General features: G+C 51.1%; 1 protein-coding gene across 1 annotated transcript in view; it reads left to right on the top strand.

Moving 5' to 3' along the window:
• Camta1 (calmodulin binding transcription activator 1) overlaps nucleotides 1–23,778 on the top strand; it is an 804,682-nt gene that overhangs the window by 562,355 nt on the left and 218,549 nt on the right. Inside the window, exon 6 of the mRNA XM_051173965.1 lies at nucleotides 11,250–11,321. Coding sequence (XP_051029922.1) covers nucleotides 11,250–11,321 — 72 coding nt within the window. The remainder of the gene's footprint in view (nucleotides 1–11,249; nucleotides 11,322–23,778) is intronic.

The following is a 23,778-nucleotide window of genomic DNA, read 5'->3' as shown; positions in this document are numbered from 1 at the left end:
TCCTGTGTTTACGGATGATAACTAAATGCCGGCAACTAAAATTACATTGTCATCTCACCCAACAAATCTGCAAGATTGGGGCTGATGCCCATCCTGCTCCCACTGGTATCCAGGGAGAACACAGCCCTAGCCTGTAGTTATCCTGGAGCGTGTAGGGAAAGTTTCAAAACCACACCCTGTTCCTGCTGAGGACTCTCACGGGACATAGCTTCTTCTACTCAAGAAGCCTGAAATGGCCATGATCAGCTCTGTGCTTGAGAATGAAGGACAAGGAGAGAACTCTATCCTTCTCTTGGTCAGCTAGACTCCATCCAGAGAGCTCCACTGGAGGCTTGGGTAAGAGGCCCACTGCTGTCTATGGGACAAGGCTGGAGTTCTCCCAGGGTGAGGCTGGATGCCCATCATGGCACATGTGTCCACACCTGACTTGGCGTGAGTCTAATTGTGTGTATTTCTGACATGGGCTCACAGTGAACTGCCTGGTGCTGGGCGTTTCCTTCCCAGGGGCCCCAGCCCGGCCACCTTCTCCTTTTGTAGAGATGTTTTTGTGAACATGAGAAAAAAATCAGGGAAAGGTCAATTCCCCCTGTCCAGCCCATTAATTCTGCATGCTCAGGCCAGAATTAACCTTGGCAAGCCTTGAGAGGAGAGAGTAATTCTAACCTTAAAAATCTGCTGATTAAAGCTGGTTTGAGGAATTCGACTCCTGCTTAATGTCTTGGCAGGGAGCCCAGCCTTGCATTAACATAGCCACAGTCTGGCCTGGCCTCCCCTCCCCCCCTTCTTCACAAACAAAGCCTCATGACCTAAGTAAGAATTCCTTCCCAGACTGCCTGAGTGCAGCTGCATGGCCAAGGGGTCCCTTGGTACCTGGAGGGTGTCACAGGTGTTTAGCAGGTGCAGTTCCCGGTTCCACCTGCAGAGGGAACCAACCCCAGCCACCACTTTGTGCTCCTTCTCCTCCTTTGGAGAGGATTCTGTTACCCACCCATCTCTGCTTCTCTCAGGAGACTAGGCATGGAGGGAGGGGTGGGACGAAGGGTTGGCTCCCTGGAATTGCAGAGAACCTTCAACCCCAGGAAGCATACAGCACCTAGGGCAGCAGCTCCCTCACCCTGTGTCTAAATGGGCAACAGGAATGCCAGACCAAGAAGAGCCTACGGGAATCCTGCGTCTTCCCGAGAAAACCCAGGACCTAGTGCAGGCAGGATGGAGAGAGTGTGGGAGGCTTCGTTCTTATCCAGGGATGGAGCGCAGGAGGCGCAGGGAGGAAAGGGGTCTAGCTGTCATCAATACAAACCCCTGGCACAATCAAGATCAGCTCCAACCACTTGACAAGCCTACAAGAAATGAGTCTGAGCAATACACTTTGATGAGAAAAAGGAAATTTCACTTCATTTATTTATTATTTATGTCTTGTAGCTTTGGAAGTATTTGTAATAGAAATGCCAAGGCTATATTGAGATTGTCGAGAGGAGCAAGCTCCTGTGGTGGGAGACAGCTGGAAGAGAACACACACACACACTCACACACACACACACACACACACACTCACACACGCACACACTCACACACTCACACACACACACTCTCACACACACGCACACACTCACACACACTCACACACGCACACACGCACACACGCACACACTCACACACTCACACACACTCACACGCTCACACGCACACACGCACACACTCACCCACACACTCTCACACACACTCACACACACTCACACGCACACACTCACACACTCACACACTCACACACTCACACGCACACACTCACACACTCACACGCACACATGCACACACTCACACACTCTCACACACACACACACACTCACACACTCACACACACTCCCTCTCACATACATACACTCATACACACACTCACACACACACACACTGGGGACAGCTCCAGTTCACCAAATGATGAGCAGGACCAGCCAGCCCGGCCCACCCACAAGGGGAGGGCAAGAGCTTTGTTCTTCCCTATTGGGGTCAGAGGCTATTGGGGTTAGCGGACAGACTGCTAAGACTTTGAGTATGAAGCCTCCAGCATCTATTGGCTCTCCCAGAGCAAGTGGTCCAGGGTTGGAGAGGTAGGAACCACATGCTCCTGGCTGAGGACCTCCAGAGAGTGGGAGGGTGTGCAGGTGAGGGTGGCTAAGTACCTGGATTTCACCCTAGACGAAGGCAGAGCGGCAGGAGCAGCTTTGGGAGCTGGACACTCTCAGGACAGATGCACATTCTCATCATGACCTCATCATCTCTGATCAGAGCTTTACAGCTGGAATCCATGCCGGCTGCAGACAAATTTACCTTATTATCAGTGTTTAGCCATTACTCTATTTTATGCCCATTAATTTATTAATCTTGGAAACCACCACCACCCCCAACACAATAAAGCCAGAGCTCTGGGAATTTTATTTATATCTTTGAACATGATTTTTATGCCTCCTTATCTAAAACTTCATTTACTCTTTATTGCGCTCCTCACTCATGTGGTCCTTAGGCTTACAGCGCGGTACTGAGAAGGGTTCCTCTGCACATGTGCAGTGTGGCTGTCTCCTGTGGGGAGGGGGAGGGGGAGGGGCGCCCAGGTGAAGGGGGTCCATGCTGCTGGGACTGGTGCCAGTCTCAGGATCAGGACAGCTGTGCTATGCCCATGCCGTGCAGAGGCCCTGAGACAGGACAGTCTGCCCCCTGCTGGCCCCTTCCCAGTGCTTGCTGCTTCCCTCAGCTCTTACTGGATTCCTCACTTCTAGAGTCCCCACTCCCCAAAAGGGCCCTGCTAGAGAAGTACTCAAGAACATCCTGTGGAGATGTCAGGCAACCCTCTAGCTTGAGAACTCGGTGTTTCCGTTTTCCGGATGCTGTAAGGGCCATCTCTCCGCGGTGGGAGACGGCAGCAGGCGCTGTCCCTCCAGAGACTACTGGGCCCTGCTCACTCCCAGGCAGAGTCCAGGGTGTTTCCTTAGCCCTCTCTGCTTGCTCCTACTGAGAGCTCCTCCCTTAGGACCTGCCCATTTAGGGGCCTGCAGTGTCTACTGTTTGGGGTGGACTGGAGCCGACAGGCCTTTCTTCAGAGTGGTGTGTCCCAGGAAGGGACAAGACTCCCTGTCTTCCTTCGCATGCTTCCTGTGGTGGGGGAGATTTGAGACATGTTCCTCCCCCCTTCTATCTGCCTCTGCCTTGATAGACCTAAGCTTCACAGCCAGGCTGGGCCACCTGACCCCCAGCATCCTTCTGTAGTGTGAGCCAGGTCTTCTGCATCCGAGGAGTGTTCAGAATCCAGCTGTGACATCCCTGTGACCTTATCCAAGGAAGGTCTCAGCTGCCACATCTGTGCAGAGAAATCTCACCACCCTACTTTGGAAGATTGCTGGAAGGTTCCCATAGGGCCACCCATACTCGTCCTTTCGGATTCCCTATTGCATCCAGCGTGGGATGTTAGATTAGTTAGCCTAAAGACCAGCTTAACATTGTGGAAAGACAGGGCCAGCCTGGTGCCAGATGAGGAGAAGCCAGTGTGTGAGGGAGGAGTCTGGGAAGATTTGGCACATTCCCCACCCCTGCTCAACAAACTCCCCCAAGTCCCTAAAGAAACTACAATGTGCATGGGCTGTCTCAGGGAGAGCCGCCTACTTGCTGGGCATCCTGGCATCTGCTTTGGCTCCTGGAGAATGTCAGAACTTGGGGTGTAGCAGCTGGCCGATTCCAGTGTCCAGTATGGCAGGGACACAGCTGTATAGGAGACACTGCTGTGGTAGTCTTAGAAGAGAGACAGAATGGGGGTCTCGGCCAGTGATCTAATATACCCGATCTCTGCTGTCACCCCACCCTGGAGGCCAAGTCAGCCTGCAATCCATTTAGCTCAGACTCATTTTAAAGCAATTCACTATTTAACAAGTTACGAGCCCCGGCGCTCATGCAAGCAGCATGCGAATTGAATTATTTGCTCTAATCTTAAATTAATACAAACCAAATCCTTCAGTGAGGACAGTGCTAGAAGCCATCTCAGGGACTTCATCACTTTACCTGTGACAAAGGTAGGTCCTGTGGATACCTGACTTCTTGCCTACAGCACCCGTGAGAGGCAGCCCTGGGAGGTGGCAGGCTGAGGATGAAGGTACGGGGCCTTCGGGAGTCAGACAAGGCTCCTTCAGATCCCTAAGAATCTGTGTGACCTTGGACAAGTCATTGAGCCTGTCTAGGTGTTGGTCCCCTCTTTAAGATGCCTCTGTGCAGTTAGAGGACCCCCTTTTCCCTCCACGTGTTCTACATTAGGCCCTTACTACGATGCTATGGATCAGTCTCAGCTTCCAGGATATCCACTTCACTCATCTGTGCCTTGCTGTGTAGCTGTCATGGTTAGGGAAATTTGTGCCCTGCTATATAGTTGCTGTGATTAGGAGGATCTAGACAGTCCTAGGGAAAACTGTTCTTTGCAGGGCAGCTTCTCCTAAGATATCAAACCTTCAGCAGGAAAGACTGCCCTTGGCCCCACCCTGGAGCCTCTGTGACTCTACATGGTAGAGACACGCACCTAGCTTGTCCCTCAGCCTGTCATACAGGCCATAGAATATCCCTGCGCTCCACTGACATCCCTAGAGTTAGGCTCACTTCCCAGGAATGTGGAGTCCCTCCTTGGTACTGTCATCCCAGATCTAGAAGCAAGAGACTCTACTGCTTCTTGGGTCACTGCTACAACCAGGAGGCTCTCACCCTCAAGACTGCCCAGCTACAGCAGGAGAGGACTGGGGAATGAGACACGGACATGGAGGTAGACCCACACTTGGTCCTTCAGTCCTCAGAGCTGACCATAGTCAACTGAGGGCCCCGATCAGTGGAAAATGACAGAAACCGTGAGGCGTTTGCTTCATTCATGAAGTTACCTGTTAACACACTGATTTTGCATCTCATTCATGAGACAGACTGAAAACCACGGGCGCTTCCCCTCAGCTCCCTCCCATACATGGGATTTGGATAAGAAACCCAATAAGAACCTTGGCATCCCTGCTTGTTCTGAGCCCACTGCTCAAGAGGCCTCTGCTGTCTACCCAGCCTGGTCTCTCCCACCTGCCATCTCCTTGCACTTTTTTTTTAAATCGCAACATGAATGTCCCTTCCTCTCAGGTCGCTTTGCTGACCTTCAACACGGGAGGGCCACATCTCCTTCACTCTGAGCACTTGGCTCTCTCATCTGGTGTTATTTACTGGGGCTCACTCCCTGCCAGGAACCTAGGGGATGGAGGACGACTGGGTTCCAGAGAAGAAAGCAGCCAAAGCTTCCCGACATCAGCTCCAGTCTCCCTTCCTTATGTCTGGGCCTGGTCTGCTTGCTCAGGTGCCTTCCGGGAAGATGGGGCTGCCTCTCACCTGGGTGCTCCCCACCCCCACCCCCATCTCAGCAGGACTAAGCTGATAGCTTCTGGGGAGCCTCCCCTTTCCTCCTGTGACTCCTCCCCCATTCCCTCCACACTGAGGCGCATTTTAAGCCCATTTGTCTTGGTCATGAACCCATCAGACACAAGTGAGAGAATTAGACTGAGCACACGGAGAATCCGTTCAGTCCAAGTGCTTTCGGAGAGACAGTCAACTGCCCCTCACCCTGGGAGAGAGAGGAGCCATGCCACTAAGGAGCAGGGAGGCCACAGCAGCAGCCACAGCCAGGCCTCAGACCCTGGCAGGCAGGCAGCCTGGCTGCTGTGATCTCAGCAGGGGTGCCCACAGAGGAGGCCCAGCACCTCGTGAGGATTACAGATGAGATCTGCGAGCACGCGTCCTGCTCTGAGGACACAGCAGGCATTATCCCTGCTTTAGAGGCAGCTTTAAGGGGCAAGTTCTTCCAGGACAGGTTCTGGAAGCTTTTGATGATTGATTCCTGCTGACCCTTGGGAGAATGATGGGTTTGGGCCTTCAAGTGTTCGAGTTCCCCAAGTCCTTGCCTTCTATTAGTGCTTAGAATTGTGCCTTCAAAGGTCTTGGCCTGTTAGCGACTTTTCCTATTGCTATAACGAAAACATCCAACGAAAGCACAGTTCCAGGAGATGCAGTCTGCCATGGTGGGGAAGGTGTGGCTGTAGGATCGTGAGGCAAATGGTGACTGACGTTGCATCCGTAGGAAGCAGAGATGGCTGACTGCTAGTGCCCGGCTGGCTTTCTCTTTGTTATTCAGTCTGGGATCTCAGACCATGGTATGGGGCTGCCCACATCCAAGGTGGGTCTTCCCACCACCTAATTTAACCCAACCCAGAAACTCCCTTACAGATATACCCAGAGGTTGGTTTCCATGGTGTCTCTAAACCCAGCCTCACATTCAAGGTTAACCATAGTGTCCTGTGTCTCCATTGTGAACGAAGACCTGAACCTTTCATTTCACTTCCTGTAAAGGATTCACAGGGCCACAGGTGGCCGGAAGCCGACATGATGAGTGGTGTCTCGCCATGGAGACCTGGATATTTCAGCGGGTGGACAGGCTCTTCTCGGGCAGGTGCAGTGGGCTCCAGGAACCCTTACTGATTGAGTCCCGCTGGCCCAGGAAGAACAGACTCTGGCCTTCAAATGTTTCAACTTCCCATGCCCTTGCTCCTAATGCCCTGACTTCTCTAGATCTAAGGAGTGTGCTGTATAGCAAATCATAGGATAACACGTGGCTCACACGCTCCAGGAAAGGAAGGTCAGTAGAAAACAGCTGTTTTGAGGATGTGAGCCTCCGTGCCCACTGCCTCCCCATGAGAGGTGGATCTCAGAAAACTGTGAGTGAGGGGTGTTTCTTCTAAGGAGGGTTAGGCTCCAGGGACATTGTATTCTATGGTGAAGGGCCACGTGTGCTCAGACCCAGCGTCAGAAAAGAAACAAACCACACGCGGCTCGGGCCTGCTGCTCTGGCAAGCGTTGGCTCTGAAGGCAGCTGGCCATTGCTGTTGGTTTCTTCTGACACTTCCTTCCCTTTTTAAAAGGAAAAAGAAAAGAAAGGAAAGCTGTTGTGTCACCGCTAGAATTCTGAGGACTGAAGAGTCAATTCCATTGCCTGGTTGTGTTGGAAGGAAGCCACATTTGTTTTGTACTTAGTACACAAAGCGACAGGCTTCCTCGGGGGCTTTCATGCATGCTCAGTCTTGGTTGATCCCTGCCCCCATCTGCTTCTCTCCCTGATTCCCAGCCCCGATCCCTAATTTTACCCTTCTACCCTGAGCCTCCCTTCCATTTCTGTGTCCCCTTTAGTCTCTCCCGTGGGCCTCTTTCCAGTTTCCTGGCCTCTGCCCATACACCATCCCATATAAATACACACATATAGAAATTCAACAGCAGGACCCTAATATGACAGAGAACTGCAGTATTTGCCTTTCTGAATCTGGGTTTATGTTCACAGAAGCAGGGAAGCCACAGAACACACTCTCATTTACACACATGGATACACTTACACACTATTCACACTTACATGCACACACATACACTTACCCACACATACACGTACATATACACACAATCACACATATATACAATCACACACACACCCATTCCCACATACATATATTTCTTCACCCACCCACACACACACACACACACACACACACACACACACACACACACACCTCCACAGACCTGGATAGAGAGCTTCTTCTAACCACATCCCAGCCCCTAAATGGAAAGCTCCACTTGGGAGGCCCCGGGGGAAGCCTGCAGCCTGATCAAATCAGGCCTGGAGTTTGTACAGCACAAATCACTACAGGCGAAGTTGATTGCTTTTCGCAGAGCGGGTGAAGGGATGGATTGATACACTGCCTTGTGAAATGTTGCACAATTAATCCCCAATCAGCTCAGTGATGTCAGAGTCTCTTGGGCTGGAGATCAGCGGAAGGGCTGGGGAATCCAGATGAGGTGAGGATAGGTCATGGCAAGCAAGCTGAGGTGGCACAGGGTAGCGGGTGGCCTGGCTGTGTGTGGTGGACACACGGGGAGAGGGGCACACGCGGGGCACAGTGCTTGCGCCCTCCCCTCGAGGATCCCCAGTGTTCAGCCCTCCTCCCATCCTGAACACTGTTCCCGCCCCGTGGTCACACACCTCTCCACCCCCTCACAGCCCCTGGCAACTCAGCATCACCCAGGAGAAATCTAGAATCGATCCTCCAGGCCCTCTGCACCCAGGAGCCACTGTCCCTGAGGATGGGACAACCCTGACCCACCTGCCCCCTAGAACCTGGATGCCACCCTTGTTCCTTGCAAATGTGTCCATTTCTTACGGCCGGCGCCATTGCCTCGGCCCTACCCCACCCACTGCCTTTTCCAGACCCGTCCTTGTACCTTCGCTGCTCTCTGATCCTGTCCTTTGGCCACACTGTTGCCAGAGTGAGGCCCAGGATACAAGCGTGACCATCACGTTTCTTAGCTTCCCGCTGATCCTAAATAGGGGACAAAGCCACCTCCTTGCTGTCACTGCTGGTGACCTGACCATAGTAACCAGCTCAGTGCATCTGTCCATCTTCATACTTCCTCAGCACTGTCTCACCTGGTCCGGGAGCCTGCAGTATGTTTGCACGAATGCTGGGCTCGGAGACTGATCCAGGCAACCCACTGTCACACTAGCTCTCATCCCTCATGGCCACACTGAGAGAAGCCTGGAATGACGGGAAGTCTCTGAGCTGTCGAGTGGTTGGGATATCCAAGTTAGACCTCCTGCCGTACAGCATCCACCTCCCTGCCGGGACACATTGCTGTGTGTCCCTTCCCCCATGGGGACAGGAATCAGTCACTCAACACAAGCGTGTCTCTCTTGAAATCAAAGCTGAACAAACCCTTTGAGTGTTAACACATCAGAGTCTCATCTCGTGTGTATCAGAAGTCCTCATCTTACTGTGTACCACAAATGAAAATGAAATATTTACTCTCCCTGTCTTTGCCCATGCCCTGGATAGGAAAGAGGCTGCTCGATTTTACCCAGAAGCCTTAGTAAGATTCCCAAAGGCCTTGGTCAGAAAGACAGACGGTATGACAGCCATAGAACTGACAGGCTGATGGAGGCTCGCACCCTGGGCCTCCTGTCTTCTCCCCACATGAGGAGGCTCACCTTGTCAGGGTGCAATCATGGCTTGCCTCCCTCTTATCCACACTCCTAACTTCATATCTCTCTGCCGCCGGTGAGACAAGAGACACTGGATCATGGTGAGAGCTAAGGGACAGAGAGACATCTTACAACCATCCCGAGGTTCCGAGTGAGGCCTGGGGCTCCTCTATTTTAAGTGACTAAGCCCAGTAGTTGTGCTCCTATTTTTCTTTTACACTTCGTTTTGGTTGTCCAGTGATCCCAGGCAGGGCTGTGTAGACAGGCTGTTGACAATAGGAGCTGGGATGTCTGGAGAGGGTATCCATGATCACTTCTTCTTTTCCACTTTCCGCTTTCATGGGCTGGGTATATCGGGTGTTTGGCAAATTCCCAAGAAGGCACTGGAGGGGGGTGTGATGCCAAAAGTCAGTCTTGTGCACTTCAGGTTTGAAGAGGAGTAAATAGTGAAGGGATGAAGGCAGCAGCCTTTTATTTCAAAGGGACAGGAGAAATTCTTTCAGCCATCCATCTCTCCCTCCACTCACGACGTGAGTCAAACAAAGAAACTGCCCAAGAGAAGCCTGGATCCCACGAGGGAGAGAGATAACAGAGAGCCACAGGCGGCTGCTTGTTTTATTGCTAACCAAACACTTCCAGGAAAAAAAAAACATATCCAAGCAAAAATCAGCCTGGTAAGAAATGGGTGATTAAAAAAAAAAAAAAAATCCTAATCACAAAACCAAAACATAGCATCTTGAAAACCAGGAAAGCCAAGGAAGAATATTGCCTTCTTAGTAATAAATACATTTTGTGGGCAAGAACTGCAAGGGAATCGTTTAAATTAATTTCCGCTTTGTTTGTTTGGTTTGTACAGGGCGCAAATCCCAGCTGACAGCGATCTGTAAAAGTTCTAACATATTGGAAATCTGATTTTCTTGCAGCCTGAATCCCAGAGTCCAAAATGATTTCTCTTTCAACTCTGCTAATCAGACAGGCAGGGCTCAAATGGACGCTGAGTCTAGCCATTTTGCACTTGCTCTTTCTGGGGGGGTATAGAAGATGTCTGACAGACACCCCAAGGGGATGTCTCCTCTCTGGAGTGCTGCTGTGGGAAGGGGCCTTGTAAGGGGAGATGGGGACAGTCCTTCAGTGTTCTGGGTAACCCTGCCAGCTCTTCCTTCTCTCTCCTCTCCATCCTTTCTGGATGGTGTACCTTCACAAAGCGGAACTCTGAGGATGAAGAAATGGGAGGTCGGTAAATATAGAATTAGAGGCCAAAAGCAAAGACTTTGGCGCAAATTCTGAGGTGGACCCCGTCGCTAAGCATTCTGAGATGTATGTGGCTTGGCATCTTTCTCTCCCATGCAAATTTCCAGAGGGTTCCAATGAATAGACCACCTTGGGTCCCCTCACATTTCCCCAGCATGCTTACCCCTGAGAACCAAGCTCTGTATGTAGATAAGCTGCCCCCTCCCACCACCCAGAAAGGGGCTTCAGTGCAGCCCACCCACCAGGCAATTCCACCTGGGTAGCCCCGATGATAGGCACCTGAGAACTGACCATCCCTCCAGCTCATCCTCGAACCTGAGTGGCTCCACCGTCCTTCTCCAACCAAGTCTATCTACAATAAATACAAAAAGCAAGCAAGAAAGAAAAACATAGGAACAAACCAACCAACCCTTGTTCAAAAATAAAAGTAGGCTCTATGGCAGGTGGTTCCCCTATACCCACAGGTGCACCTTGTTGTGCCCAATTTTGTTCCTATCAGCACTGAACTCATATCAACAAAGGATGCCTCTTTTGGAGCAGTATGGAGTGTGTGTGTGTACATGTGTGTGGCGCGTGCATGCACAAGCATGCATGCACGTCAATGTGTGTGTGTGTGTTGTTGTTGTTTTAAATCCACAAAGTAACCTTCAGTACCTCCCATATACCCAAGGATCTCAGCCTAGCCTAGAGCAATGGGCGTCGTGACTTGAGCCCCTGAATGCTGCATGGCAGTTCCGAGTTCTCAGGTGCCTGTAGTCCCACTGGAATGTCCCACAATCATCTTAGACCCTACCCCTGGAGTCCACCCTGTGCCCCAGTCTCCCCAGGTCTGCCAAGAATGGTATGGCCCTTCTTGCTCCTTCTCTGTTGCATTGTCTTCCTTCCTTCCCTCTTTCCAACTGAATTCTCGTTTTTCCTCTCTCCCTAGTGCTTGTACGGCTGCTATGTCCATTCCTCCATCATCCCCACTTTCCACCGGAGGTGCTACTGGCTCCTTCAGGTAGGTGGCTGGGACTGGATTCTTCTTGCGTCGCCGATGCTTGGGAAGGGTCCATGGAGGGTGCTGAGGGGGCATGGGGCTCCTGCGTGTGACAGAGGCTTTGGGCTGAGGGCCCTGGTGCACTTTCCTAGTTTTCAGCAGTATGTGTCAAATCTGTTTGGTGACTGGTCTGATGATGAGGTTCCAGAAAGGAGAGAAAGAGAGAGAGCTGGTGGCCGGGCTACACCTTGTTCATCCAGGGAGAAAAGGAATAGATGCTTCAAGGTGCCAAGGTCCACGGCTTCCTGTTGATGTGGATAAAAGACAAAACTGAGTGTCCTGCCCCTTGCTATAAAATTCCTCTCCTCCGCTACTAGCCATATGCCCATTTGCTCTCTTGGTTACTCAGAAGGTGGGAAACAGGCTTCCAGGAGTGTTCTCCTGGGATTGACTGGGATGCCTGCTGGAGAGGAATAGGTCTTGACTCCTTGGGAAGGAGCTCTATGATTGATTTGTAATGCCTGCCTTAAAGATGAAGGTGGTGTGGAAGCATCTGCCATGCTTGTGGAGGGTGGCCTCTGTCCATGGTGCTGGCTAGACGGCCTGTGTCTATGGTTATGGATAAACAGTCCACAGTGAAGCTAGGCGGCTTCTGTCCTTGGTGCTGGATGGGCAGCTTCTGTCCGGGGCAGCTTCTGTTCATGGTGCTGGATGGGCGAGTTCTGTCCGTGGTGCTGGATGGGCAGCTTCTGTCCATGGTACTGGGTGGCAGCTTCTGTCCATGGTACTGGGTGGCAGCTTCTGTCCATGGTACTGGGTGGCAGCTTCTGTCAAAGGTACTGGGTGGGCAGCTTCTGTCCGTGGTGCTAGCACAGTAGATCTAAACAGAGAAGCCCAGGCAAGTATGGTACTGGGAGGGGTGAGGTGCTGAGCTAGCCCTCTGCTGTACCATTTCCCTTTGAGGACCCAACCCAATGAGCCTGTCACCATTCCCCTTACACACAACATTGTCCTACTACCTCTGTCCAGAAACTGCTGCTGGGGGACTCATTGTTGTGGTCCAAATGTCTGTGTTCAGTCGTGTTCAAGCTGTCAATCACATGGGGTTTGATGGCCTGGAGGACCTGGGGGCCTGGTTGAGGGGAAACTGACAGAGGGGAAGCAAACATCAAGCATCCTCTGTGGGTGCAGGAAGAAAGGCTCAAAGAGAACTGGGGCAGAGAGGCCACTATACCAGTGACAGTAGCCTGGGGGTGTCCATGGGGCTTGGAGATGTCTGGATATGAAGGCCGGGGCCTAGCCTTGTCAGGGCCCTTCCACCCTGGTTTGCAGCTGTAGACACCAGCCCCTCTGTTCTCCCTCGGTTCCCAGGATTAATTGTCTGGGCTCGACGCATTCCTTAGACAATGGCATCCTGGCTGACCAGAAGATGAGCTGAGCTACAGAGACTGTGTCCAGCACACCAGGCTCCATTGCCAGTTGTCCTGTCTCTGTCCCTTGGAGGCAGATGTAGGAGTGTCTGTTTTTCTAATTTCTCAGAGCCATGTAATTTTGAGGGTGTTTTACGTGGTCATGAAGAGCTACTTTGATTGGTAGAAATTGCCCTAAAGATACTAAGCCATCAGGCAAGAGTTTCCTCACTAGCAAACTGGCAGCAGAATGTGGGGCCTCTGATTCAAGGACAGCACTCTGGCCTGGCTAGGACACAGTCATGGCTCCCTGGCTCAGGTGCAGGGTTGTAGAAACTTCATTTACTCCAAGCATCCTGCGGCTTTAGTAAATTCCTACCTAGACTTCCAGCCTCCTGACCCTGGCTGTGACTCTTCCTTCTGGTGTCTATTCCCCCAGTTAGAATGCATCTTTGACATGACCCCTGTGCCACATCAGGCTGGGATTCCTAACAGATAAGTTCCCAGGGCATGCTCACTTTCTGCCCACAGAAGGAAGCCACCTGTCCTTTAAAATGGCCTCCTCCTCCATATCTGCTCTGTGCCTTCCTCCACTGCCTCTTCTCAGCCCACTGCACTCTTATGGTTTTTTTAATCCCACTGAACTTCCTCTGCTGGAAGCAGACACCCTTGAACAGCATGAGACCAGAGCTCTCTTGTCCATAGCTGTGTTCTGGTGGCTCCCACATGCTCCTGCAGCAAAAAGGAAAGTCCTGTCCTCTGCCCACTCTTCTCCAGGATTCCATGTCCTGTCCTCTGGGTGCTGAGGACACACCTGGAGTGATCCAGATTCTTGTGTCTGGCTTGTAACACTCCAGCTGACAGGCAGCTAGATGACTCTCCACCCCAGCCCACATCAAAGGCCAGTGTGGCAGGATCACCCAGGCTGCTCTGGGCATCTTCATTTTCCCATCCCATACTGGGGAGAATTGTCAGCCCCATTCCTCACCTCCAGGTTCTCAAACACAGCTCTTCCTACTACTGTGTGATCAGGTTACAGAACAGGGGCTGCACCCAGACCAAGGCCCAGCAATAGGCTGCCCAGGATGAAAAACCCCCAGCAGGGCCAGGTGGCAGGCAATTAGGGAGCTTAGGCCAAGGCAATTAGTGCAAGGCACTCCCTGCCCACTCTGAACCGGGCAGTTCAACAGAAGCTGATGCTGCTCAGGGCAGTTTGTTTTAGTGCTACAATGCCAGGACAATGACATCATGCTCAGGTTTAATTTCTCTGGTGTTAAAGATACTGTGAGACTCTGGTCCAGGTTTGTCTCCAATACCAAGCACCATGAAAGAGGGTTGATGGGCATGAAGGTGTCAGGGGAGTGCCCTGTGAGAGCTGAGAAAGGAAGCTGATGATCAGGATGGCAAGCCAGGCTCTGAGGAGTCGCTGAAGGAAAGGCCGGGTCTTCCAGGAGCGTATAGCCCACCATCTGCTGAGTAACTTGGTAGGAGCAAGGCAGCCTTCAAGAAAGGGTGGGCCTTTCAGGAAAGGTGCAGCGGGAGGCCTCTGGATAAAGAAATTTCCTCAAGGAATACCCCTACCACTGGCCACCATAGCTCATGTCCATCCTCTGATGTCTTCCAAAAGAGGCCACCTCAAAGCCACATAGCACAACAGGGGCTCTATGCCCAGACAAATCCACTGAGTTCTCTTTACCCACAGTGGAGCTCCCCAACAGAAGAACTCCCCACATCTGTCTCCCTCAGTGCCAAACACAGATCCTTGACCAAGGCAGGGCAGGAGCCAACATGTCCTCAAGATTACAGCTTAAGTGAACAAATGCCCCAAATGGCAGCACTGAGCAAGCTGAAGGCCCATGGAAAGAGTGTAGATGAAGTCAGAATTTTTGAGCCAACTGGCTTTCTTCTGGAGGTGCCGCTTTCTGTCCATCTTCTTCATTGCTAATGCCCCTTCTTCATTGCTAATGAAGGTTCTACTTTAGTCCAACCCAAGGCACAAGCAAGCAAGACCTAGAATGTAGGGCGCTAAAGCCTGGTTAGCTCACAGGTGCATCAGGCCATCACTATGACTGATGGGTGTCAGTACTCTAGGAGTCACTGGACATCTCAGGGGTGTTGCAGGGTGTGGCCACTCATCCCCAAAACAGCATCCCAGGCTGTGCTGTGGATCCAGATGGGCTGAATCCCACCCACTCCTCCAAATGGCCAGACCCTGATATTCTGATAACTTGGAGAAGGTCACCTCTGCAGGAAACCCACACACTGTCTTTGTTCCATCCATCCTCAGCCCCTGTGTCAGGGCCAATGGGCCCGAGGCTCCACTAAGCTCAATCACTGCATTTTCTAGGTGGGTCACTGAGGTCCACAGAGACCAGGTCCAGCTCTAGAGTCACACATAAGTCAGGTATGGGGCAGAATAGTGACCCTCTGGCCTTTGCTTCCACTACTTGACTTGACTCTGACTAGCTTCCAGGACTGAGCCTTGCTAGGACTAGAAGCGGTGCTAAGGGACAAACAGAGTTAAACAGAAAGGGTCTCCCCATTCAGGAACTCAAACCTCAGCCTCCCTAGCCTTCATGATTCATCCCTTTGAGCACAGTTTCCCCTGAGAATGAGCCCCATTTCTGGCCATGCTTCCCAGAAGACTGCTGGCTTCTTTGCAAACCATTTCTGCTTCTAATGAGTGTTTTTCTCTTTGCCATTGTTCTCTCAAATGCTTAATGAATGTTTTCCACGCGTAAAGCAGGGGGTGTGCCTTCACACGGCTGCGTGACTGCTCACTTGCAGCCCATGGGGCAGAGGCTGCGAGAATCCTTCCTGGTTCAGCACAGTCCTACAAAAGGCAGAGGCCTGTGTGAAGATAGGACCCTGGGGGCCAGGGAAGAACATAGTACAAAGTGTGGGTTCCCAGTTCACTAAAGAAGAGCCTGCACATTTCAACCCCGAGATCTAGAACCCAGTCCTGGGGGTTGGGGAGCACTGGATTCTGAGCCCAGGGAGCTGTATTCTAGTCCTACCTGGCCTACTGTGCTTTGAGCACTAGCAGCTATACCCACAAAGCTGACCACCATTGGCCACTGCTTCCTGGCCAGGCTGCCAACCTTCACTACATGTTCCTTGTCATTTGGGAGACGCGCTTCAGTCGCTCAGCCACCAGGGGGCAGAATGAAGCAAGATGCCAAGGTCACCTATGGCCATTGTGTCATCATCACTCTCAGAGTACCCCAGGCCATGAATGTGGCCCCCAAAGTGGGAGGGCTGCAGGGTCCTGCACTTTAGCATGTTTTTTCCTACCAGCCCACTAGCCTCTGCCAACCCTACCATCCCAGAAAAAGTGTTTACAGGGTTGTAATCATGGTATTGTTATGACAAAATGCCAAAGGCAACTATCTTATCAGGAAGAAAGGTTTTGTTCTAGTTAGTGCTGTAGCACGAATTCTCTTTGGTCTTAATAATAAAACCTCAGAGCCAGCTATCAGGGGGTGAAAGCTGAAGGATCAGAGAAGCAGAGAGGCCACCCACTAGAGAGTTCTTACTCTGCCAATGCTCAGACCAAAGGGACGATCCTGTCCTCAGACTGCCTGCCTCAGACAGACTGCTCCTCAGTCTGACTGCCTGCATCCTCAGATCAATTGATTGCCCAGCTTTATATTCCCCTCTCTGCCCAGCCATATCCCTTCCTGTCTCTACCTCCTTGGTTCTGGGATTAAAGACATGAGCCACCACCACTTGGCTATTTCTCTTTTAGACTGGATTAATTTTATGTAGCCCAGGGTGGCCTCAAACTAACAAAGATCCATCTGCCTCTGTCTCCTGAGTGCCAGGATTAAAGGTGTGTGCCACCACTGCCTGGCCTCTATGACTAACTAGTGCAGCTAACTGTGCATTCTGATCTTCAGGCAAGCTTTATTTGTTAGATCATACACAAAATATCACCACATAGGGTTTCTGTTGCTGTGAAGAGACGCCATGACCATAGCAACTTTTATAAAAGAACCCAGTTTCAGAGATTCGGTCCATTACCATCATAGAGGGAAACATGGCGACATGTAGGCTGGTATACATGGTGCTGGAGAGGAAGCTGAGAGTTCTACATCTTGACCTACAGGCAACAGGAAGTGGACTGTCACACTGGGATTGAGCATATATGAAATCTCAATGCCCACCTCCACGGTGACACACTTCCTCCAACAAGGCCATGCCTTCCACTCCCTGTGAGCCAAACATTCACAGCCATGAGTCTAAGGGGGCCACGCCCTTCAAACCACCACGGGCTAATTTTGGCTTACGGTTTCAGAGGTCTCCAGTCCCTGGATGCTAGGTCCTTCTACTTTGACTGTGTGGTAACACATGAGGTCATGGTTCAGAGGGCACATTTGAGTGAAACTGCTCACCTCGTGGAAGCTGGGGAGCAACGAGCTGGGGAGAGGCTAAGGTCCCCATATGCGTGTTCTCAGTGAGCACCCATGGGCTTCATCTCTGTAAGTTTCTGCCACCTTCTCGTAGCGCCACAGACTGGGGACCATAACTTTAGCACATGGCCTCTGGGGACATTTCGGGTTCAAACCACATAAGGCTGGTCCAGACAGTGAATTCTGGGGAAGCAAAGCAGTGGGAAAGTAATCTGGGAAGGCTTTCTGGAGGAGGAAGTGAGTCCAGGGTTGAAGGATGAAAGGGATAGGGCGGGAAAGGTATCCTCAATACCCCTTTGACATGAGGCAGGTGGAGGAGGCAGGTGCCCAGTGGGCGGTGGCATTAATGAATATTTTCTGCTTGAGTAAGGCAGGGGGTAACATGGCAGCTTAAAGTTCCCAGATCCACACACCTGGCCCAGGGCTGTCTGGGAAGAGGCCTCAGGAAGGACCAGCCTAGTAAGGAAGCAAAGCTGGGAGGTTTGAGGGAGAGTGTTGGGGAGAAGCCTGTAATTCAACATCTCTGCTTCAGACTCATAGCTGATCAGGCTAGCAGGAGCCTGGGCAGAATGCCAGAGCAAAACCACTGTGAGGAATTGGGGCATGTAGCCCCAGCCCTCTGCAGACTGAGAGAAGATGGTCGATCAAGAGCAGGCAGTGTTCGAGGCCAGCATAGCTATAACCCATCTCTACAAAGAAAACAATGACAATTCCAGGAAAGCTTTTCCAGGGACAACCAATAGCCAACATCATCATTATCATCATCACCATCATCACCACCATCACCATCATCATCACCATCATCACCATAACCATCATTACCATCACCATCACCACCACCATCACCACCATAACCATCACCATCACCACCATCACCATCATCTAAACGTCTCTGGTTCAATCCCGGATTTCGGCACCAATGTTGTTCTTTTGCTGCAGCTAATACCTAAGAAACACAAACACAAGACTCAGTGCCCACATGGAGTTTATTGAGAAAAGGGAGAGAAAGAGGGGGTAGCTGGTGGCCAACCGAAAGCAGGAGAGAGAGAGAGAGCAAGAGAGAGAGAGGAAAGCCAGAGAGACCAGAGAGAGAGAGAGAGAGCAGGAGCCAGAGAGAGAGAGAGCAGGAGCCAGAGAGAGAGAGAGAGAGAGAGAGAGACGCTTGGCACACTTGCTTTAAAAGGGGGGCTTGCACAAGTGTAACTGAGTCCTCTGGCAGCCAGGTAAAGCTTGAGCCGCCAGGTAAGGCTGATGTAGAGATGACATGGCCATGAGCGTCCCGCCCATCATCGGGCGGGGTCAGCTGGCTGCTAGTTCCTAACAGTGAGGACCATGCAGGGGTGGACTGTGGGGAGGGTGAGGACCATGGTGCTCTAAGAAACCCCAGTAGGGAAGACTGTGGCCCAAGGGAGAGGCTCCATTCAGTCTGTACCATTGCGGTCCAGAAGTGACAAACTCAAACTGAAGCCGAGTGGGTAATCCACCCAGGAATCTTTTTTTACTGGGGGAACCCAAATAGATGCATTCCCATTGCACAGGGCGGAGGAAAGGGGGTGGGAAGTACGCTGCTGGCAGAGACCATTCCCAAGATGCGTTCTTATCCCAGCTTCATTCCAAAGAGCAACTTTCCCAACTTTCTCCATTTAAGCCCCTCGAATAACATGATTAGGGGATTAGGTAGACATCAGGAATTTATGGTGCTATGCAAAAAAAGAAAGAAAGAAAGAAAAAAGAAAGAAAGAAAGAAAAAAGAAAGAAAGGAAGGAAGGAAAGAGGTCAGAAAAAGCAAGAAAGAAAGAAAAAAAGAGAAAGTTCAATTCCATTAAGATTTCAGGACCCTGGCCAAGGCTGAGCACCAGAGCGGGTAGTATTTCCTCCTTTGATGTCTTCGCTTGATTGCGATTTACGATGCCAAGGCTATGGCTGTACCCACCTAAAGCTTCCAGAAAATATGGCAGGTTCCCAACACCAGCTATTATCCTCTCCGAGTAATGTCACTGGGCATTTTCCAGATTCCCCCATCTCCATCCCTTTTTCCGGGGACAGGGGAGATGGTCAGTGTCTGACTGGCTCTTTTCACAGGTCTGTTCTCATGGGTGGTGCTCGGGTGGTGGTGGCCAGCCTCACCTTCACCTTGCAGATTTCATTTTCCCAAAGTTGCTGGTGTGGCCAGAGTCTTCTGAAGCCACAGAACACTCTGCTACCACCTACTGGACAAGGAGGGTACTGTAGACAAGATGGCCTATTGGGATCTGAGCTTGGAACCAGCCAAGTTTGAATTACCCTACTCTTGCTAGCCTGGGATTCTGGCTGGATGAATTGAATAGTGTGTGTGTGTGTGTGTGTGTGTGTGTGTGTGTGCGCGCGCGCGCGTATACAGGCATTTCATTATCACTATGAGGAAGGACAGAGGTTAGACCTTCAAAGGTCCTGGTGTCATGTTTGGCAGGATGTTTGAAGTCACCTTCCAATGAAGATTGCTTTCACCCCAGCATATTGGGTGGGTAAACGTTGTCAGGGGTGGACCCTAAGAGACTGTCTGTCCATGAGTGAAATTTAAGGTTCCTTAGATGTCACTATGTGATCATAGGGCCCAGAGTCTGGCTTGTCTCTCAGCCTTGGGCAAGAATTTCTCCTGCAGTCACATGAACTGGAGCCTGTGCACCCCGTCATTTCCCCAAGCCCCCTTCACTCCATGTCCCACTGCGACAGAGTCACAATGTCCCTTATCCTGGCATGAAAACTCTCCTTTGTCTTTCAGCCCTGAAAGGACTGGGCTGCCCTGGTGAGCTGGGAGGCAGAGGCAGGATGAAGCTGCCAGGGCTGCGGTCCCTGGAGATGGAATTATTAATTAGTCTCATTATCCACAATGTGTCCGTCTCTTAATCCTCGGGTCTGCAGAGGGGTTTGTGCCTCCACGGCGTGTGGTGTCAGCTTGGCTAAGCAATTGCTTTTAATATAAAGGCAGAACAATGGGCTCCGCAGTTTGGTTTCTATCTTTATCTACCAAGCCAAACAATTCCCGCCCCCCTTTACAGAGTCCCCTTCAAAAGGCAAGGAGAAAGCCAAAGCGGCTTAATTTCCAAGCTAGATGGCTTATAGTGCAGGCTTTGTCTAATTATCCTGCACATGCAATCTTGAGCAGACATCCTGTCCGCAATATCCGAATCTTCTTTTGAGCTGAAGGGAAACTGTGCAACTCTGCTTCTCAAAGCACCAGACAAAAGTTGGCCTCGAGGAAACACTTGTGGTGCCGCCTCTGAAGGAACTCAAAGGACCAAGAGATAAAATCTGAGGCATCTGTGGCATGCTCGTGACTGTCAGCCTCCAGCCATGCCCCAGCAGGTGACACGAGCCTTTGTGGGACATTTCTAGATCCAGTGTGAACAAGGAGATGCTGTGATCTGCTGCATCATAGCTACATTTGTCCCTTAGTGTCAGAGGCTGTCAGCATGTAGGACTGAGACATGCTACCCACTGCAGACTTGTGGCAGGTAGCCGTCTGCCACCGATGCAGGGGTCCACAGATACACACATGCATGTGTAAATACACAGATGTGTGCATATGCAGGTAATTGTAAGTAAGCACATGTGTATACGGTTGTGTGCAGGTATACAAGTGTACACAAACACACAAATGTTGTGCATAGGCATATACATATACACACATGTTCACAGGTGTGCACTGGTATGTACAGGTATGCACATACGATCATGGGTATTCATAGATGTGCATAAGTGTACATAAGTGTTAATGAGTATGTACATATATTCATAAGTATATATGGCCAGAAGTATGCACATGTTTGTTCACAGGTGTGCACAGATAGCCATAGGTGTTCATGCATTTGTATGGCTGTATACATACATTCTGCATGGGTATATACATATGATCACAGGTGGGCATAGGTATGCACCATGTATGCATATATGTTCACTGATATGCAAGGGTATACAAAAATATGCATAAGTATGAGTATGTGTTCATAGATATACATAAACACATAAATATATACACAGCTATGCATAGCTGTACTCAGCATCCCTGGTCCTCACACCTCCCCTCAGCATTTTTCTACTCCCCTCCTAGACCCTGGTTCTGCAGGGTCTGAAGTTGCCCTCCCTACCAAGCACATCCCGATGATAACAATAGCCTGTGCCTTCTCCTTCCCAGGTGTGCTGAGGTTCGCCTGTGACAGAGGTTCCTGTCTCTCTGTTCTTACCGCCCACTCTCCTGGGTCTCCTTGACCTCCTTTCCACACTGCCCCTGGGCTCCCCAGTCCCAGGTCCTCATGGACCAGGTTTAGTCGAATGAGTTCCACGTTTGAACCTGGGCACTGATGCAGAGGGCATTGTGGCCCACAGCCTTCCTAGAGCTGTTCCTGCAGGGCCCAGCAAGACTCCAGCTCCAACAGGAGCCACTGGCCCTCAGGGGCTCTAGCCAGCCTTTCGCCCCTCCCTTTCCTCACTCGCTTCCCTGCTCAGAAATGCCTTCTCAACCCAGATTCCTGTCCTCTGTGCTGCCCCAAGACAAACCCCGGCTCTCCCCATGGTCAGGCCAATTGCTCTTCTTTGCAAGTGCCCACTCCCTTACCGAGTACCAGGGTATCCCACCATCACTCCCACAACAGTCAGCTCCCTAAGTCTCCTCTGCACTTAAAAGTAGCCATGCCCTTACCGTGAAGTCTGGAGGGCTCATGGCATGTACCTTCTCATCTTTCTCCACCTAGAGATCCATCCAGCTTGATGTTTTCTTTTATTCCCAAGTAAAACCTAGCTCCTGGGTGCCCCAGGGCCTTTGCACACACTCCCCTAGCTGCCTGGAAGATACCCTGAACCTTACCTGGTTGGTTAACATCAGGGTCTTTGCTCAGACATCCGGTGCTGCTGGTCATAGTTTTCCTGGCATCCAGTCACTTCTGGACAAACCACTCTGTTCCCCTCCCCCAGCCCTTTATAATGAAGTACTGATGGTGTTCTAGAAAGATGAGAGGATTCATCGGTATCTACTTTGGCTCTCTCGCTTTGTCTCTGTGTTACATTCCCATTTGTCTCCTCTTCGGGCATGAGGGAAGTCACAACACAGTGGGCTTCCGCACAGAAAGCACCTGCAGTGGAGTTCTCAAGCAAAGCGCAAGGTTTATGTGGTTCTTTGTGTCTGAAGTCACGTTTCCACGGTGAGCCGACTGAGTACTACTTACCATGTATGTGAGTTGTCGTAGCCCAGGGCTGTCAAGACCAGAAGCAGGCTGGGGCTTCACCCAGGTCCCCTCAGCCACCTCCCACAGGTCGACACCTGTTAGCATTTCCCACCAGGCTGGACTTCTGTTCTGGCCCTCTAACCAGGTGAGGTTGTTACTAGGTAACTCAGAGTCCCCTTTCACAGGGCTTGAGTCTCATTAATAAAATAATTTAGAAATAGACTCAGAAGGAAGCTCACAGACCATTTTACTAAGGTTTGAGAGAAAAATGTCAGGACAGGCAGGCTGTAAATCTTGACAATCGAGGCTTCACAGTCAAAAGCCCAGAAGATTGTGGTAAGGGACAGTTCATTAAGAGGAAGTAAAGGGCTTCCAAGGACACCAGTGAGTGGTGAGTCCAAAAAGTACCTAGCCAAGGCTATGAACCTGTGTAAAACATTTACTTTTAGAGCAGCCACCTCCTTGTATGCCCCTGGCTTTTCCTGAGCATGCTTTGTTCACTAGAAGAAACCCAGATGAGGAAGGACTACTGTCTCTCTGCAAACTGATCCCCGCCATATGTTAATCTTCTAGTCCCAACTCTACAATGGCGAAATCCTGCATACTCCTGTGCCAGGCTCTGTCACTTAGCATGACATTTGCCATCCTTCCAGAGGGGACGACCCCACCCAGAAGGCAGGCTGGAGGGGCAGGGCAGTCAGTCAGCTGTACCCCGGGGCTCATCCAGATAACTCCCACAGCTGGGTCTGCAAGAACCTGGGTCAGGACAGGTGACCTAAGAAAGGAGTCTCAACCTGTGTCTTCTCCTTCCTTCCTGCAACTTTCCCCCTCCTGAGCAGAAGGTTTGCAATTCTGAGATGTGGTTTTAAGTGATCTTAGATGACATGACTAAGCTCTCTAGCAGTCTCTGGGGTACCCTGGAGGCTTACCCTCGTGAGGCAGACTCTCTGAGAGATGAGCTGGGAGGGCTGAGAGACGATCCAGGACAAAAAATATTTGCTAATGCTGAATTGCTAGCAGATTGCCTGAGTTCTAATGTTGTCAGTTGGATAGAAATGAGTTTCTACCGAGCCCCTTTCTGCTGGGAGGGATGTGGCTCTTGGGCTCAACTGTCCCCAACCCTGAGCCCCAAGATTAATAGTTCCAGGAGAACAACGTTCTGTCCTATGTGACTATAAGCTGTGCATGTACCCCTATCTTCAGCTCCAAGTCCAGGCCAGCCATCAGGACACATTCAATAGCTCCAAAGGGCTTCAGAATTTTGAGTCAGGATATTGAGTCAGACCTGGGAAGTTCCTGGGGACACAGCATCCTGGCTAGAGGGTAGGAGGCTGGCAGGAACTTTGGCTTAGCTGTGAGAGCTGTACCTCTGTATCTGCATCTTGTGCTCTCCAGCTGCCAAAGGGTTCCGTCTCTCCAATTCTAAAACCTCACTTTCCCTGAAGGCTGATGACAG

This window comes from Phodopus roborovskii, unplaced genomic scaffold (genome assembly GCF_943737965.1).
Source record: "Phodopus roborovskii unplaced genomic scaffold, PHOROB, whole genome shotgun sequence".
NCBI classification, from domain to species: Eukaryota; Metazoa; Chordata; class Mammalia; order Rodentia; family Cricetidae; genus Phodopus; species Phodopus roborovskii.
This window is presented reverse-complemented; position numbering and strand designations above follow the sequence as displayed.